Raw genomic sequence first — 18869 nt, 5'->3', positions numbered from 1 at the left:
AATAACAAAAATCAGCAGTGTTGGAGTCACCACAGCTGTCACCACAGATACCATAAACATGGCTTCTGTAATCACGAGAGAAGACTGTCATATAACAATAAGGTAACTGGCAGAGATGTTGAGAATATCAATAGCAAGCACACATGGTATTCTCTGTGACCACTTGCATATGACATGTTTTGCACACTGGGTTCTAGGACTACTTACACCTGAGCAACAGCTAGGTCACATGGAGGTTTGTCAGGAGCTGCAACAGATAGTTACAAAAGATGGTGAGGTTCTATACAGTGATAATTTAGAGTAAGTGCATTTCATCAAATGGGGATTACATTGAAAAATGACCATCAAAATATGGATAATTAATTAAGATATGTTGGAGAAAAAAAAATTATGATCATTCTTTATTGAACAGCCCACGTATAATAACATTATGGGCTTGGTGCACATATAGTTATGGCAATGGCACTAGCCCATATATCTGTAAAATAAATTTAATAATTAATGCCACATTCTATCTATCTCATATACTATACATATAAACTTTCCTGAGTCCAGTATACACTACCTAAAGTAGATTATTCCTTTTCTTTAATATTTTCCTTAATACTTTTCTAAATTTGTTTCTTCCAAAATATTAGCCAAAAAGCCCCCCTATGTCTGATTTAGCCAAACCAAGCCTTTCCACACAACTTTATCTCAGATACACTTTAAAATTAATAGATTATACACTTTAGGTATATTATAACCTTTAACTTTAGTCATATTGTAACCATTAACTTTAGTTATATTATAATTATAAACTTTAGCTTTTAAATGATTAATAACTATGCAACTTAGGAATTCAAGATTTAAAGTAGCTTAAATCAATCAATAACATTACAGAAACTTAATTCTGATCTAATATACACCAATATTTATAATTTAAGAGAAATGTAAAACGAATAGCTCAAAATACATTCACATTTTAACTGACATTTAGAAAGGCAGTGAAAATTTTAATTTACTACTAATGGAAGTAGACATGTAAAAATTTTCTGCTTGTACAAATTAAGCTGTACTTAGTACTTAAATTTACTCTACTGTAAATTTTATGCATTAAGGAAAAATACATAGAATGCTCTTAACAGTATACTGTATCGAAAAAATTAGCCATCTAATAATTCAATAATAGCAATAAAATATCTAACACATCCAAAATATGAATACTTTTTATTCAAAATGAAACAAAAAAAAAATCAGTTATACAATTTTATTCAAAATGAAAAAGGACAAAACTTACAAATCCATAACCTAAACAAGACTGATCTTCAAATGAAACTTCATGTGATGGAATGTACATTAGTTCATGAGGCAAAGTAAAGGCAACAGGCTCAACTATAATTCGTTCCACACTCTTCTGACCTTGACTATTCTGAATGAAAATATGAAAATGTAAAGAGAAATTTATGTAACAACCAGTAGAGAAACTTGTTTAAAAACAAGCTTCTGTACTGGTTGTTACATAAAAAATAAATAATCTAAAATATATCCATATTTTAACATATATTTAAAAGAATTAATATCAAAACTGTCAATAACTTGTTAGTTTTGCCATTAAATCACAACACTTAAATATGTTATCGTATGCCAGATTTAATATAAAACTGTTGATAACTTGACAGTTTTGATGTTAAATCAGACATACGATCTCCTGTCTTGTCTCATGCTAAGAATGATGGTTAATCAGCATGGTAGTTGGACACATGGACTGTTCAGATTAAGAGAAAGAGCAAATCAGGCTATAATATTTCAGTGTAGTTTGGAATGTATAAGGCAATGGTCACGCCAATCCTTGAGTACTGCATACAGGTCTGGAGGCCTCATTTTAGAAAAGATGTTGAGCTACTAGAATGAGTACAGAGAAGGGCAATGAGATTAGTAAGTGGAACAAAGGGTTGCTATTACCAAGATAGGCTAAGTTCTGCAAATTGCAGTGTCTGGAGACTAGACACCTGCGAGGTGATCTGACTGAGGTGTATAAGTTGGAGTGGGTGGATGGATGAAACAGGAAGGGTTTTTTTTTTTTTTTTGTTTTGTTTTGGCTGATGCTATATAAGCTTGCTTTCTTGCATCATATGACTCTACTAATGCTAATGTTTGGTACATTAAAAACTCAGTTACAGAACATTCCTGTTCTTGCAGTATTACAGTTCATATGATTTTCTTTTGTTTATTACACAAACATAACTGGCCAATCTGAATGCAGGTGGAAATTAATTCTGTATCAGTTCAATTTAAAATTAAAAATGCAGACTGGCTAATGAGGAAACATTTTAATAATCAATCTGACGGATTTCCTTACCTCCAGTTTTTAACATGTAAAATCCCTACTCCTGGACAATATGGATTTTCTATGCACAAAATGGTTCCTCCCATTTTGAAAGGTATTCAGAATATAGACCATTTCTTTGTGAATGCAGCAACTGAACTGGTAAATCTACTGCTGCTGGATCGAACTTGGTCTAACAGTTATAGTAACTGAAGTTCTTCGTGAGACTAGCTAACTACAGCCATAACAAAAGAGGACTTTGAATCTTTCGTAAGTGAAATTTTTCTGAATGTGTGTAGACTTTCTGCATATTTTCAATAGGGATGGGCTTTTGCCCATGACCACCTATGCAGCCATGGTTTGGGTGCGTAGAATAAGTAATACTGCTGTTAAAAGGTAAACCTTCACACAGAGGTTTGTCCTGTAAATATAAGTAAAGCTGTAAAAACAGTTTCAAACAATGCTGTAGCTGTAATTTCAGGGAGATTACTGATTTGTTGTCATTAAGAGGGGGCCTTTGATTATACAAGTAATATTAAGAATAACTGCAAAATTGAATTGTACAGCTAAATCTCATCCCAAAGATAGTGTAAAGTATGGGCCACATATGCTTATAAGAGAAAGAAAGGATTAAAACAGGGTTTGAATTGATGTGGCAGAGAAACGGGAAATCACCCACTCCTTTGTTGCACATGTTATTACTAGTGTGAATGCGAAGTTAAAACCCTGGCTAGTGTTCAGCCTACCAAACATATTCTTTATAACAGGGTACGGTCCTCTTGGAAGTGAGGATTCTTGCACTGCAGTTTGGTGAATATGAAGACCCTTGGTACATCTTAAAAAACTGTGTCCTGTACCAAGACCTCCAGTTTGAACGCAATGGGAATACTAATATAGGATCTATGAGCTCTGAAGAAGTGTTCATGATCTCATAAAGTTTAGGTTTGCCAAGTTTGCCAATAAACCTACACAGTGAAAGAAGCAGAAGTGCTAATACTCCTAATGGTGGAAAAGGAAACTAGAGACATGTGCACCTAGGCCAAATCTGGCTGACTTTATATTTATGTTTCATTTCTAACTTTTGCTATGCTAGCAAACTTGATGTTTGAGTTTGCTTGTGTATTTATTAGGTGCATCAGCATCTGTCGACATAGCACACCAGATGCTTGAGTTAATGATATGTCAGGCCTAAGGCTAAATCTAAGTCTAAGAATCTGGTTGCATGATGTGGTTAAGACAGTCTCAAGTAACATTGATTAGTAAGGTGATGGTTTTGAAATTAAATGAGATCGAAATGGATGTAATTTGTTTAATGAAAATTTGAAGTTTTGTCAAAATGAAAACTGCATACATATTTATGTACGCAGTTTTCATTTTGACAAAACTTCAAATTTTCATTAAACACATCACATCCATCTCTATCTCATTTGCATAGCCAAGTGGGTAAAGTGCCTGCCTGGCAACCCAAAGGTCGTGGGTTCGAATCCCGCCTTGGGCTTGGATCAAAGTACTGCAAAAACCTTGGGAGGTGCACTATGGCCACAAAAGCCAATCCGCCAACAACTACAAAAAAAAAAAAAAAAAAAAATCTCATTTGCTTTTAAATGTTTTTAAATGCTTTTAAATATCAATTTTTTCTATTTTTTGATGCAACAATCCATCATTAAAGTAAAATTACTGACAAAAATTAAAATTTTTAAAAAGTGAAAAAAAATAAAATAAAATAAACATTACTTTTTTTGAAGCAAAAACATTCCCTACATCTATTTTGGTATCGCTTAATTCAATTTTGTAAACTTCTGGATCTAAATTCCAGGGAATTTTGGCTTTGGTATATATATACAAACCAATATTGGACAACAACGGCTGACCAGTGCAATATTTTCCTCCAATTACAAGCTATTTTCATGCTGCCATCTAGTAAAACCACATTGATTATTAGTTAAAAACACAGATAACAGATTGCAGTACATACTATAAAAATGCAATTCATACATAAAAGGATGCATTATTTGAAATGTACTTGAAGTGTGTTTCAAAACTTTAGAGGATTTAGAGAGGGGAGGGGGTTCATGTGGGGTACAGTTTATTTGCAATAAACTGTGTACCCCCACATGAAAAACACAGATGAAAGTATTCACAACTGAAAGGGTTAAAATTTTCTCCAGTCTCCAATGGATTCAAATCCATAACTCTTCAAGGAAACATTTGCAACAAAGCAACAACTGTAGCTACAAGAATCATGTATAATGATTTGACTGTTTCACTAAATGAAAAACCTAAATTTATGGGTAGGGAGAGGGGAGATGAACTATACAACTTTCACCCAAGGCTGAATAACTTGGTCACAGTGTGGGGGGGAAAAACTGTAAAGGGATTCAAACCCAAAATAACAATGACGAAACTACAATACTGTCACAGAAGATATTAACAATGAAGCATATAAACTACATGTTGAAAAAATTGGTTTCTTAGCATCAGAAAACCCTTTCTCTCATCAATAATGAACTTTTAACTCATTATATTTATCCACTACATCACTGAGACATCATACATACCATAATATTTAATTCTAAGTTTAAGTAATGTCTCGCTCTTGAAATGTGTTGAGGGAGGAAGGGAGGGAGTAGGAATTTTTGCTTCTTTTTCTCTTATCATTACACCACATGAAATTAATCTATACCAACTTATAACCTTAATTATGTTTTTCTGTCATGTTTTGATGTGTAAACATCTCTGGTGGCACCTATTAAATTTCAGACGGTAGTAAAATCAATTTGTCACAATTTTGTGACGCAGAAATTACATCATTTCCATTTCATAACAAAGAAAAACTGAGCTGGGAGAGGAAAGTTCTGATTATTGTATTACTAACAACTAATAACTAATAATGCCAAGGAGTCGAAGAAAGGTTCCAGTGCCTCAGGTAGAAGTACCTGAGACTTCAGAAGAAGAATCGGAAGAAGAGGTTCTGGTTGAACCACCAGTGAAAAAGACTTCAGTCAGGGCGAGTCCAAGGCTTTCTCCCGACAAAAGGGTACAGACCAATGCTGACATCCTCAACCAGACAGATTTGGAGGAATTGGATTACTATCAAGATCGCCTAAGATTTCATATATCAATCCTTCGCGATGTGACAGGCGCAGATCTGGTTATGAAATATTTGGATAAGATGGCAGACGTAGTTCAAACTTGATGCTTGAGAATAAGCAATTAAAGGCTAAGCTGGAAATTTTAATTGAAGATAGAGTTTCCAAACCAAAAACGTATGCGGCTGCCGGTGGTTCCCTAGAAACAAAAACCAAGACAAAAACAATAATTCTGAAGGCAAAGTCAAATAAGTATAAATTGAGTGATCATGTTAAGTCTGAACTGGTGGGTCGAGTTGCCCCGGTTCTAACTGATGTGAAGGTGGTATCAGTGAGACCAATAAGAAATAAACAAGTGGTGATTGAGGCTGCATCTGAACAAGATGTACAAAAGATACAACAATGTTCAAAAGTATAAGATCTAGGACTGAAGGTGGAACGGACCCCTCGGAAGATGCCTCGACTTGTGGTTTTTGATGTAGATCCTGAAGTTACCCAGGATCATTTCTTGAAAGAACTTTGGGAGAGAAATTTGGTTGACTTTGGCTTCAATAAAGACTAAAGTGCTAAAAAGAAATAAAGCAAGGAACTCTCCTGGATATAATTATGTGGTGGAGGCTTCCCCACGTATCAGAAGGTTGCTTCTAAATCGCTTAAGAATTTTTGTGGACTGGAGTTCCCACCAGGTCCAGGACCTATGGACCCTGACACAATGTTACAAATGTATGGCGTATAGCCATGTGGCCCGGTATTGTGACTCGGACGTGTTCTGTGGTCACTGTGCCAGGAAGGGTCATACATTTAAGACATAAAAGTGCGGAAGCACCGAAGTGTATGAATTGTTGGAGGAGGAAGTCCCCCTCGGCCCATGCAGAAAATGAGAGGATATGTCCCAATTATTTGCATGCAGTTGATACATTAAAAAAAAGAACTGAACTAGATTACTTTTAATGCTGGGTTGGGGTGGGCTCCTCTAACAGCAGAACTGGATGGCCCTTCCTGGCTGGTGCTGGGGAGTCACCAGTCACAATCCAGCATCAGTGAGGATCTGTGGGAACCGGACTGGTGTTAAATGTGATAATGATGTTGAATGGTGAAAGATAAGCATTTAGCTTATATTTGTACAAATTTGAGATCAATTTACGTATTATTCTGGCAGATGTCCAGACAGTTTCCTGGATAGGGCAACCTACCTCCTCGTGGTGGGGCGGAGATGTCGTCTCCGCCGCGAGGCTAAAGGTTGTGCTACTCAGTTTTTGTTATTAGTCAAGGTAGACTATTGTAATTGTTATGTGATAATTATATTACCTTACAAAGAATTTGTAAAATTAACAATTATGATATATGTGGCATATGGGCGAGAGAGCCCAGGTGGCCATATGGAGAGAGCTTGACAAATGACCCCCTCTGCCTGAAATCAGTTATCAGTTAGTTACAGTCTCAGTTGAAGAGGCTTTTAAAAATTCTTCCAGTTTCCAACTGGATGGACTTTTTACAAGTGAGTGACAAGTCACAAAAATCTGTTATACTGTCATAAAGACTACTTGCAAAGCCAACCGGGCTAGCCGAGTGGGTAAAGTACCTGCCCGGCAACCCAAAGGTCGCGGGTTCGATTCCCGCCTCGGGCTTGGATCAAAGTACTGCAAAAACCTTGGGAGGTGCAATATGGCCACAGAAGCCGATGCGCCAACAACTACCAAATAAAAAAAAAAAAAAAAAACTATTTGCAAAATCTTAAAGTTAATATGTTTAAATATAACTGATTTTTAACTTTTTTTGAATGTCTTATAATGCCTGTTTTGCAATTACTGGTTTGTCAGGATCTGTACCAGCTGTGCACAATGGCCCACCAATGAGGTAAAAATTTCTGAAACAGTCTTTGGCTAGAGCAAACATTACAAAAATCAATAATAATATTCTACTTTGGGGGAAATGCAGTTTATTTCCGGTTAGTGCAACTCTGGCAATATTCATAGTGATATCCTCATAATATTTGTTTTTTCCAGTCAGACATTTTGTTTATCTCATTATGCATATTTGTGGATCATTATTTCTTGTAAAGGTCCTGTCTTTACAACATATTTGTGTTATTTTTCCTCTTCATAATATTTAATTATGTAGAATACATGTGTGAAATGCTTTTTACAACCATCATTAACAGATCTTCCTAAACGGAGGACACAAGCCAGAGGAAAAATGATCAAAGTGAACAGATCACATTGATCCTAATTAAAATGTCAACTGCTATGAGGCAAAGTTTATTTCACAATTTTTTGAGAATTAAAAAAAAAGTGAAATAAATCACTGAATGAAAACAGTATTTATGTTAGGGTTCACTTTACTGTTTCAGCCAGCAGCTTGACAGCACCAAAGACAGCATATTCTTTAATTTAAAATGAAACTAAATGGCCTGGCAGACCCAAATATGATTTTGGCTTCAATTTTTTTTGGATAGGGCTAGGTAAACATATTTAAAAAAAAAAAAAAAAAAAAAAACTGGCTTCTAGGAACCTTATTTTTTGGCAATTAATGTATTAAACAATTAGAACTGATACAAATTAGAATCATCTTAAAGTACACATTATGTAACTCTACCATGTTATAAACACAATGAAAAATGGATCAAAAACTTCAGTTTGAATAATTAAGTGGGTGTTAATATTGCAACCCATGGTTTGCTTTCTATAGAATGTCCATTATACAGGACTATACTAATATAATAGCTTGCATTAAATTGATTTAATTGATTTAGTGTCTACTATGATTTAGCTGAACAAAACAGAACTTCTTATCATGGAGAATTTCAACTTTTCAGATATCAATTGGAACTCATGGTTTGGCAGCTCATTCAGTAGCACGACATTTCTTGATTTTGCTATTGTTTACTACTTTTCCTTGATCTGGTTATCAGCAGAGAATCATAACATATTAAGAATCTTCAAGTTAAGGAAACATTAGGTGGCAACAATCAGTGTATAATGCTTTTCAATAAGTTGCTAAAAAGAAATCACATATGGGAAAGTGTTCAGAGAGGTAATCATAGAGGCAACTAAGTACCTCATATGGGAAAGTGTTCAGAGAGGTAATCATAGAGGCAACTAAGCATTTTATACCAAGAGATACCGTTCACAGTTTAGACCAATCTGGACGTCAGATGAACTGATGAGCTTAGTGGCAGATAAGAAAAATGCACGAGATGAATATAAATTATCATAGGATATGGGATCGTAAAGTAAGTTTGTTTGTTTGTTATTTGGTTTTTAAGAGCATTAGCAACTAAGGCCATATTGCTCCAGGGATATACGGTGGTCATTCCCTGACCTTTCTGCATCCTCCGTATTTGGTGGTCACGGGATCGAACCCCGGTCTAATCAAGAAGCATGTACTACGCACTGCTGCTCCTGCCCAACTGGCTACGGAGGCACCCGTAAAGTAAGTATAAACTAGTCCGTAATCAAGTTACTTAAACAAGCTAAAGCAGATTATGAGAAGTCTTTGGTTAAGAATTCAAAGAAAAGTAGTAAGGAAATCTTTAAAAGGGATCATATTGATTCACTGCCATAACTATGGATGATTTTGTACAAAGTGAACTGAATAAACTGAATAAATATTTTGCATCTACGTTCACATGTGAAGGTATTTTTAGAGACAGGGTTAGAGAAAGTCTGTCTAATATGGAATGGAAATTGAATGATTTTATAATGGAAAGGAAGGTGGAGAAGAAACTGCTGCACTAAGTGTGAACAAAGCACCTGGAATTGATGGAAACTATCCAATTATATTAAAAGAAGCTGCAAAACAGGTAGTTAATAGTTAAACTTTTAGCTATAATAATGAGAGCAACCTACATTTGAGGGTGCTCTCATAGACTGGAAGTCTCTACACACTGGAGATAACACAAATGTATCTTCTATTTACATGGGTGGTCATTGTAAAGTACAAGATTGTCTTGATGGGAGTGGAGCCATCAGCAATCACAGCATAGATTTTGTAAAGTTAGTTAATGCCTGACAATCTGATTAACTACTATGAGATAGTCACAGAGGAACTGAATGCAAAAAATAATTGACATTATATACTAAGATTTCAGTAAAGCCTCTGATACCATACCACATGTACGACTGCTGTAAAAATTAGAGCCATGTAGTATTAAGGACAAATTATTATTGAGATGGTTAAGTGGTAGGAGAAAAATAATGTTTATAAATGGCCTGCTTTATGGACAAATATGATGAACAGAATACTACAGGGGTAGTAGTGGTGCTGAATGCCTTACTGTTTTTAATATTCATTAATGAGGTCAATATTTCAAGTTTAATGTCTAAGTTAGCAGATGATACAAAGGTGGATATAGTGGTTAATGACAGTAATCAGACTATGCCACTTGAAGATCTAGATAAATTAAGCAGGCTGAAAAGTGGCAACTGCGATTTTTAGACAAGTGTTGCCTAAAATGAAGAAAGCTACAACAAAAATATTAATATATACAAGGTGCCTGCATTTAGGTAGCAATAATCCCACAAAAACATACCATTTGGGTAGCAACAAATTCATGGTAGGCAATAAGGAGAAAGACATAGGGGTAACTGTTACATTGGTTCACATCTGGGTAACCACCCAGCTGTGGACCAATGTAGCTGATGGTGTGACTGTTAGGAATGGTGGGTGTACCAGGGTTACTAAGCGTCCCATCACAAATGTACAAGCAGAGGATTTCGTTACTGTAGAATGACCAGACCTCACCAAAATTCAGTCCACTTGAATAATAAGTGGGATGTGAATATTAGTTCCATCTGCATTTTAGACTCCCATGTAGCAAGCCCTAGTCTATCATACCTGGAAGAATGTCAGTGGCAAAACAAAGGGACTAAAGCCATAGGAACTAGTTTGATATTTTAAGTGGTGGAAGCAAGACTGTTTCTTAGAACTAAGGAATTATTTACTACATCGTATGTGCCATGCAGAAAAAGCAAGGGAACTTAGTGAAACTACCTTGCAAATGCAAAAGTAACACCACCATCTTGAAGTTGCCATAGCTATCCCATTTATTCTGATCATATCTGATCTTCTCTAACACAAGCTTCAAATTTTCACAGTCCTGTTTAATATGAACAAAGTGTACAACAGAAATCCATGGATGTATATCCCCATCATGAAGCAATACAGCTTAAAAGCTTTTATTTGAAATGCCTATGCATAGATGCCACTTTTCTGAATTGTGACTAATAACAACTTCTTCATAAGGACCAATTAAATCAAAATGGATAGCACAAGGATTAATATTAGTATAAGTATGGTCATCCCTCAATTTGTGCAGTTCGCTATTGCACAGTCAGATATTTATTACCAAAATTTTAGATTGCGTGGAGAGTTTCATTACCTACGCAATTTTTGTTTACGAAGTTTCAAAAATAGGAATGAAGAGCAGATTTTGAAAATTTATTTATATTTTTTATATGATTGAAGATTTCATTGAAGGAGAAACACATTTCACCACAATAACGTAAAGTCCCACAGAATTCCAGCTGTCGGTATTATTACAAATGCAATAAGATCAAGTTTATAATTACATTGCACTAACAGAAAGCCCAATAAACTGGAAAGCGCAAGTTGTTTTTATTGTCTTATGGTCGTGACCTCCAGAAATGTGCTTTAGAAAAATATCACAAAGGTGTTCAAAACTGATTCTTATAACCAAACATAGCAATAAACAGTAGTGTGTTTGTCCGGTTAATTTTTAAAACAATTTCCTCATTTGGGAACCTCCTTTATTATGTTATCCTATGTTAGCTGTTCAGACAGAATCTTTTTCTGGTTCATGCAACGTAAAGTGTTTTAATAGGTAAACATTGCTTTTGCTGATTTAATATTTCTTGTCTATATAAAGTGTATGTTTACACTTAATATAGACAAGTGTTGCCTAAAATGAAGAAAGCTACAACAAAAAAAACTTTAAATTTAGAGGAAAAATTAAAACTCATTAAGGAGTTAGAAAATGGCGAAAAGGTTGTGACATTGGCCAAGAAAAACAGCATAAATGAATCTAGCATTCAACGAATTAGCGAAGATGTTGTTGTTGTTATTTGGTTTTTAGGAGCATTAGCAACTAAGGCCATATTGCTCCGAGGATATGCGGTGGTTATACTCTGACCTTTCTGCATCCTCCGTATTTGGTGGTCATGGGCTCGAACCCCGGTCTAATCAAGAAGCGTGTGCTACGCATTGCTGCTCCTGCCCACCTGGCTACGGAGGCACCCGAAAATGTTGAGAAAACAAGTTCAGTTATCTGTTCCTCATCATTGGCTGCAAAAAGTACCACAAAAGTGAGAAATTCATTAATAGAGTAAACTGAAAAATTACTTTCTTTCTGGATAGAAGGTCTTAATCAAAAGAGAATGCCTCTTAGTTCAGATATTATTCGTGCCAAAGCTCTGCAAGTTTTTAATCGCTTACAAGAAGAAGAAGCCAGTCCATCCAATACAGACGTCTTTCAGGCCAGTAAAGGTTGGTTTGAAAATTTAAAAAAACGTCAAAGTCTTCACAATTTAAAATTAATGGGCAAAGCGGCCATTGCAGATACGGAAGCTGCTTCTTTGTATCTGAAAACTTTAAAGGATGTTATTGCGACTGAGGGCTATCTAGCAAGTAAAGTGTTTAATGCTGATGAGACCAGCTTATTTTGGTAGCGTATGCCAAGCCAAACATTCATTTTAAAATAAGAGAAAACCACCACAGGTTTCAAATCTGCAAAAGATAGGTTAATACTTTTATTATGTGGCAATGCAAAGGGTGACTAAGTGTAAACTGCTTCTAATTTATACATCAGAAAATCCTCATGCTTTTAAAGGAATATCAAAAAACTCCTTACCAGTACGAAAACTTTTTTATTTTTGTTGCTCAGAGCAAAACTGTAAATACAACAAATGAGCTTTCGGCTGGGAGGCAGCCTTCTTCAGATTGAATACATGAATGGCAGTTGGAATAGAGATGTGCACTGCCAGGATGGTGCGTGAGGCGCGTGGTTAATTGTTTGATGCTTGTGGCTGTGACATATCGTGGTGACGTGGCCAGCGTTTGGCTATGGATAGAATTACTGCCTCTGTGATGGGGTTAACTTGGCAACCACTGTTCCTGTTCAAGGAGGCATCCGAGCATTTTATATTTAACGATTCCAACCAGGTGCGCTTTAGGTAATGGTGGGACCTGTCCACAACCACGACATCGCTGTGTGGGTCGATGTCGTGGCGGGTTGTCCAGACATGCTCGGCGATAGCTGAGTGTTCTATATCTGCCAAGCGGATCGCCCTTTTATGTTCTGAGAGACGTTTCTCGAGTCGACGTCCAGTCTCTCCAAAGTAGCAGCTGGTGCAGTCACGGCAAGAGATGCGGTAGACCAAACCACGCTGTAGAAGAGTGGGGATGGGTGTTTTTACGTTGGAGATAAGAGAACGCAGTTTCTTGCCTGGGAGTTGGATGCACTTTATCCCATACGATTTTAGAATTCTACCGATCTGTTGTGACAGGTTGGGGTAGTATGGGATAAATGCCCTCGTGGATGACTCGTCCCTGTTGGCGTTGTTGTTGGTCGTCACGTTGTCGCGTGCCTGTAGATCACACCTGTCAAGGACGTCGATGGGATAGCCACACCTCGTAAGGTCTACTTTGACTCTGGTGATCTCTTTGCGTCTTTCATCTGCGGAGCTGGAGTGTGTCCAGGCGCGAGTTAGCAAGGTTCGGGCAGTGGAGAGGAGGTGGCCCCGCATGTGTGCTGACCGGAAGTTGGTAAATTGGCCAGCACACATAGGTTTGCGATAAACTGCCGTCTTCAAGCATGTGCCTTCGCGCCGGACAAGTGTATCTAGGTATGGTATAGAGTTGTTCGACTCCAGCTCAATCGTAAACTTTATGAAGGGCTATAGTGAGTTGAGGTGGGTTAGGAGTCGTTGACCTGAGTCTCTAGGGATGACAACGAACACATCGTCTACATAGCGACACCAAAAGGCGATGTGATCTGGCGCGTGTGTAAACGCACGTCCCTCTAACTCCTCCATCACGATGTTTGCTGTGACAGAGCTGACAGGGGAACCCATGGCTGTGCCATGTATCTGCTGGTAGATGGAGTCGTTAAACATGATTGCACCCCCTGTTAAGCACAGTCTGAGGGCGGCGGAAATGTCATCAGGCGTCAGCCTAGTTCTGTCGCTAAGGGTATCATCGTTGTCCAAGAGTTGTTTTGCGCAAGAGATGGCAAGTTCCACTGGGATGGAGGTAAATAGTGATATTACATCGAACGAAGCCATGACCTGATCTTGTGAGATGGATAAAGAGTGGATCCTTTCTATGAACTCAACACTGTTGGAGACGGTGTAGGTGGTCTTGCCAACTAGAGGAGAAAGAAGTCTCGAGACAAACTTGGACAGCTCGTAAGTCGGTGATCCACAGCAGGATACAATTGGTCTTAGTGGTGTGTCTTCTTTGTGCACCTTTGGCAGGCCGTAAAACCGTGGGATCTGACACCCGGAGGCACGGAGGTGATTACGGGTTGACTGTGTGATTTTTTCTTGTTTCAGCCAGCTGTTGATGAGGATATTCACCTCTGACTCCCATCGTTCCAAAGCTCTGTTGGGGTTAACGGCTAAGGGTTTGTAGACGGAAGTGTCTCGTAAAAGCAGTAAGGCTTTCGCCATGTAATCAGCGCGGTTCATCACAACCGTACGACGGCCTTTGTCCGCCGGTAGGATGACGATGGACGAATCCTGTTTCAGTGCCTTGAGGGTAGAAATCTGCATACGGCTGAGGTTTGAAGAGACGGGGCGAGCATGGTGTAGAACTGCTGCAGTCTTCAACCGGATAGCGTTGGCTGTATCTTCCGGGAGGCGTGATAAGCTCGCTTCCACACCCAAGGCGATGTCGGTAACCGGTGGGTGCTTTGGAAGAACGGCAAATGTCATGCCAAGGGTCAGTAAGTTTATTTGTTCTGCAGATAACTGCTTGCTGCTTAGGTTCAGTACAAAGTCCGTACAATTTGTGAGAGGGGTATTATGCTGGCGACGAAATTGTTGGGATTCATTAAATAAAGTATTGAACTTACGTTTCTGTCGGGCACAATAACGATCTGATTCTCTGACGGCCTGGTAACATAAAGTATTGATAACATTGGTGTAGACCGGATCGGGAATCAAAGTCTTAAGGTCGGCTAGTAGGCATGCTTTGCTCGCTGAAGCACGTTGTATGTCATGATGGAGGCAGCCAATCCATATGCGCAGAGTCTTGAAGCCGAAGTTCCGACAGGCACGTCCCATACGTTCATTAGAAAACGGTTGTTTGTACCGAAACCCTTTCGGTATAATCTTGTTAGCCTTGCATCTATGTGCAAACCTCAGGTGTTGTCTGGCACGGGCTATAAATATAAAATCTTTCTGTAGTCTCACGACCATATCATATGCTGGTTGGCCAAGAATAGTCCGAACATAGTAAAAAAGGCCTACGTGCTCTGGATTCATTACGAAAACTTTTTTATTTTTGTTGCTCAGAGCAAAACTGTAAATACAACTAATGAGCTTTCGGCTGGGAGGCAGCCTTCTTCAGATTGAATACATGAATGGCAGTTGGAATAGAGATGTGCACTGCCAGGATGGTGCGTGAGGCGCGTGGTTAATTGTTTGATGCTTGTGGCTGTGACATATCGTGGTGACGTGGCCAGCGTTTGTCTATGGAAAGAATTACTGCCTCTGTGATGGGGTTAACTTGGCAACCACTGTTCCTGTTCAAGGAGGCATCCGAGCATTTTATATTTAACGATTCCAACCAGGTGCGCTTTAGGTAATGGTGGGACCTGTCCACAACCACGACATCGCGGTGTGGGTCGATGTCGTGGCGGGTTGTCCAGACATGCTCGGCGATAGCTGAGTGTTCTATATCTGCCAAGCGGATCGCCCTTTTATGTTCTGAGAGACGTTTCTCGAGTCGACGTCCAGTCTCTCCAAAGTAGCAGCTGGTGCAGTCACGGCAAGAGATGCGGTAGACCAAACCGCTCTGTAGAAGAGTGGGGATGGGTGTTTTTACGTTGGAGATAAGAGAACGCAGTTTCTTGCCTGGGAGTTGGATGCACTTTATCCCATATGATTTTAGAATTCTACCGATCTGTTGTGACAGGTTGGGGTAGTATGGGATAAATGCCCTCGTGGATGACTCGTCCCTGTTGGCGTTGTTGTTGGTCGTCACGTTGTCGCGTGCCTGTAGATCACACCTGTCAAGGACGTCGATGGGATAGCCACACCTCGTAAGGTCTACTTTGACTCTGGTGATCTCTTTGCGTCTTTCATCTGCGGAGCTGGAGTGTGTCCAGGCGCGAGTTAGCAAGGTTCGGGCAGTGGAGAGGAGGTGGCCCCGCATGTGTGCTGACCGGAAGTTGGTAAATTGGCCGAACCTTGCTAACTCGCGCCTGGACACACTCCAGCTCCGCAGATGAAAGACGCAAAGAGATCACCAGAGTCAAAGTAGACCTTACGAGGTGTGGCTATCCCATGTGGACAGGTCCCACCATTACCTAAAGCGCACCTGGTTGGAATCGTTAAATATAAAATGCTCGGATGCCTCCTTGAACAGGAACAGTGGTTGCCAAGTTAACCCCATCACAGAGGCAGTAATTCTATCCATAGACAAACGCTGGCCACGTCACCACGATATGTCACAGCCACAAGCATCAAACAATTAACCACGCGCCTCACGCACCATCCTGGCAGTGCACATCTCTATTCCAACTGCCATTCATGTATTCAATCTGAAGAAGGCTGCCTCCCAGCCGAAAGCTCATTAGTTGTATTTACAGTTTTGCTCTGAGCAACAAAAATAAAAAAGTTTTCGTAATGAATCCAGAGCACGTAGGCCTTTTTTACTATCCTTACCAGTTCACTGGAAATCAAGCAAAAAAGCCTGGATGACAGCTAAAATCTTTGAGGATTGGATTTAAATTGATTTTGCACCAAAACAAAAAGATATTGCCTGAAGAAGAACACAGCATTCAAAATCTTGCTCACTGTTGACAATGCGCCAAGTCATCCTGCATATTTGTCTGATCTTTTTTTTTTTTTTTTTTTTTTTTTTTTATGTGAACCCCAAACACGAGAGGTATTAGAACCTATAGTACTTGGTACCGTGCTTGGGTTGGAGGTTGAGAAGATGAAAGAAGATATTTGTTGACATTGGATTTGAACTTCTGTAGATTGTAATTTTCAGGAAATACGTATGAAGGAAGGTTGTTCCAGAAAACGGCAGTTGAAAGAATAAATGAGGAAGATGAAAAGTTGGTTATGTGGGTTTGAAGTTGGACAGTAAATGGATGTTGGCTGGTGGCGGCACGTGTTTGGACTGTTTTGAAAGAGAGAGCAGGAATTATAGAAGCCAATTCAGAAGAACAGTGCCCATGGAAGTATCTGTAGAAGAGGAATGCAGCAGAAACAGTACGTCTATGAGAAAGTGAGTGGAGAGACTCTGTTAGAGATGAATCATTAATTAACCTAACTGCCCTCTTCTGAATGGAATCAAGAAGCCTGAGTGAGGTTTTGGGGGCACCACCCCAGATGTGGGAACAATATTCCATGGTAGAGCGGATTTGCGATTTGTACAGAGTGAACAGCTGTTTGGAAGAAAAGTAACACTGAGAGTGAAAGAGAAAACCAAGTTTTTAGATGCAGAGGAAGCAATATTTGTAATGTGCTTGTGCCAAGAGAGATTAGAAATCAGGGTAATCCCCAAAAGAGATTTATCATTTTGCCTAGAAATCGGAGTGTCACTAAACATAAGCATAGGAGCAGAAGAATCCTTTTTGCAAGAAATAAGACAAGACTGAGTTTTAGAAGGGTTGAAATCAACTAAGTTGTCTTTGCCCCACTGGAGAATTACCTGAAGATCAGCATTTAAGGAATTGGTAGCGGATATTCGAGAAGTTGAAGCTGATTGAGCAGGACAAGGTTTCTCAAATGGAAAGTGGAATGCAATGTGCTATCATCGGCAAAACTATGGATAGGATTTCCAGTCAATGGAAGAAGGTCATTAATATACAAGACGAAAAGAGTGGGGGAAAGAACTGAACCTTGGGGGACACCGGCATTAGTGGAGAAGTCAGAAGACAAAGAGCCATCTACCATCACCCTCAGTGAGCGATGGCGCCTCTGTAGCCAGGTGGGAAGGAGCAGCGGTGCATAGCCCACGCTTCTTGATTAGACCGGGGTTTGAGCCCATCACCACCAAATACGGAAGATGCGGAAAGGTCAGGAAATGACCACCGCATCTCCCGGAGCAATATGGCCTTAGTTGCTAATGCTCCTAAAAACCAAATAAAAAACAAACAAATAGTGAGCGATCAGAGAGAAAATGGATAACCAATTACTAAAAACAGTTGGCAAACCATAAGATGGAAACTTGTTTAGAAGACCTTTATGCCAAACACTATCGAAACCCTTTGAGATGTCAAGAGCAACAACTTGTGTTTCAATGAACCTTTCCATTCAATTAGTCCATAAATGGGTAACATAAGCCAGAATATCACCAGTGTATCGACACTGACGGAATCCATACTGGCGATCATTGATCAGATGGTAGGTTTCTAGGTAGTATAAGAGTTGGCAGTTAATTGATTTCTCCATTCCTTTAGAAAGAGTAGAAGTAATTGCAATGGGACGATAATTGCATGGGAGAGATTTGTCACCCTTTTTAGGAACTGGCTGGATATGAGCAAATTTCCAAGCAGAAGGAAAAACACCTTTGGAATAAGAAAGTGAAAAAAGGTGGCAAAGAATAGGAATAATTTCAGGAGCACAGGTTTTGAGAACAAGTGGAGAAATACCATCAGGACCTGGAGCTTTCTTAGCATCAAGATTCATCAAAATCCTTCTGATATCCTTTTGACAGAAGACCACAGGAGGCATTGAATGCAGCGTGTTGGGAATGGTGGGAGGTGGTTTACCCAGATCATTAATACATCAGCTGGAAGAAAAACAATGGGATGCTAGCAGGTCAGCTTTATCCTTGGCTGAAGTGACAACAGAACCATCTGGTTTGGACAGAGGTGGGAGCAGAGATGGGCAAACGTTGCGGCCAATAGCTTCGGCAAGAGACCAGAATACTCGGCTATCATTAGGGCAAGAAGCAAGTTTTCTACTCTTAGCCTGTTCAAACTCTAGTTTGGACTGATTAATAACCGCTTTACAATTGTTGCGAGCTTTGGTGTAGGCAAAAAATGAAACTGAAGAATTAGAAACAAGCCAATTACGATATGCAACATTCTTCTCTTGAACAGCCTTAGCACATTTATTGGAAAACCAAGGTTTAGATAAAGGATGAGATTTTAAATTGGAGTGTGGAATAAAGGATTCCATTCCTTCAAGAATAATTTCACTGACACGATCTGAGCAAACGTTGACATCAGAAGTTTTGAAACAGTAATCCAACCAAGGAAAAGAAGAAAAGAA

At 38.9% G+C, this 18869-nt stretch overlaps 1 protein-coding gene across 1 annotated transcript in view; it reads right to left on the bottom strand.

Moving 5' to 3' along the window:
* LOC150079292 (polyamine-transporting ATPase 13A3-like) overlaps positions 1 to 18869 on the bottom strand; it is a 559638-nt gene that overhangs the window by 517196 nt on the left and 23573 nt on the right. Inside the window, exon 3 of the mRNA XM_090383023.1 lies at positions 1280 to 1411. Within this exon, the coding sequence (XP_090239149.1) occupies positions 1280 to 1411 (132 nt within the window). The remainder of the gene's footprint in view (positions 1 to 1279; positions 1412 to 18869) is intronic.

Source organism: Mastigoproctus giganteus, chromosome 10 (assembly GCF_048544385.1).
Source record: "Mastigoproctus giganteus isolate SK-2022 chromosome 10, ASM4854438v1, whole genome shotgun sequence".
NCBI classification, from domain to species: Eukaryota; Metazoa; Arthropoda; class Arachnida; order Uropygi; family Thelyphonidae; genus Mastigoproctus; species Mastigoproctus giganteus.
Note: the sequence above shows the minus strand (reverse complement) of the source record. Positions and strands in the feature narration are given on the sequence as shown.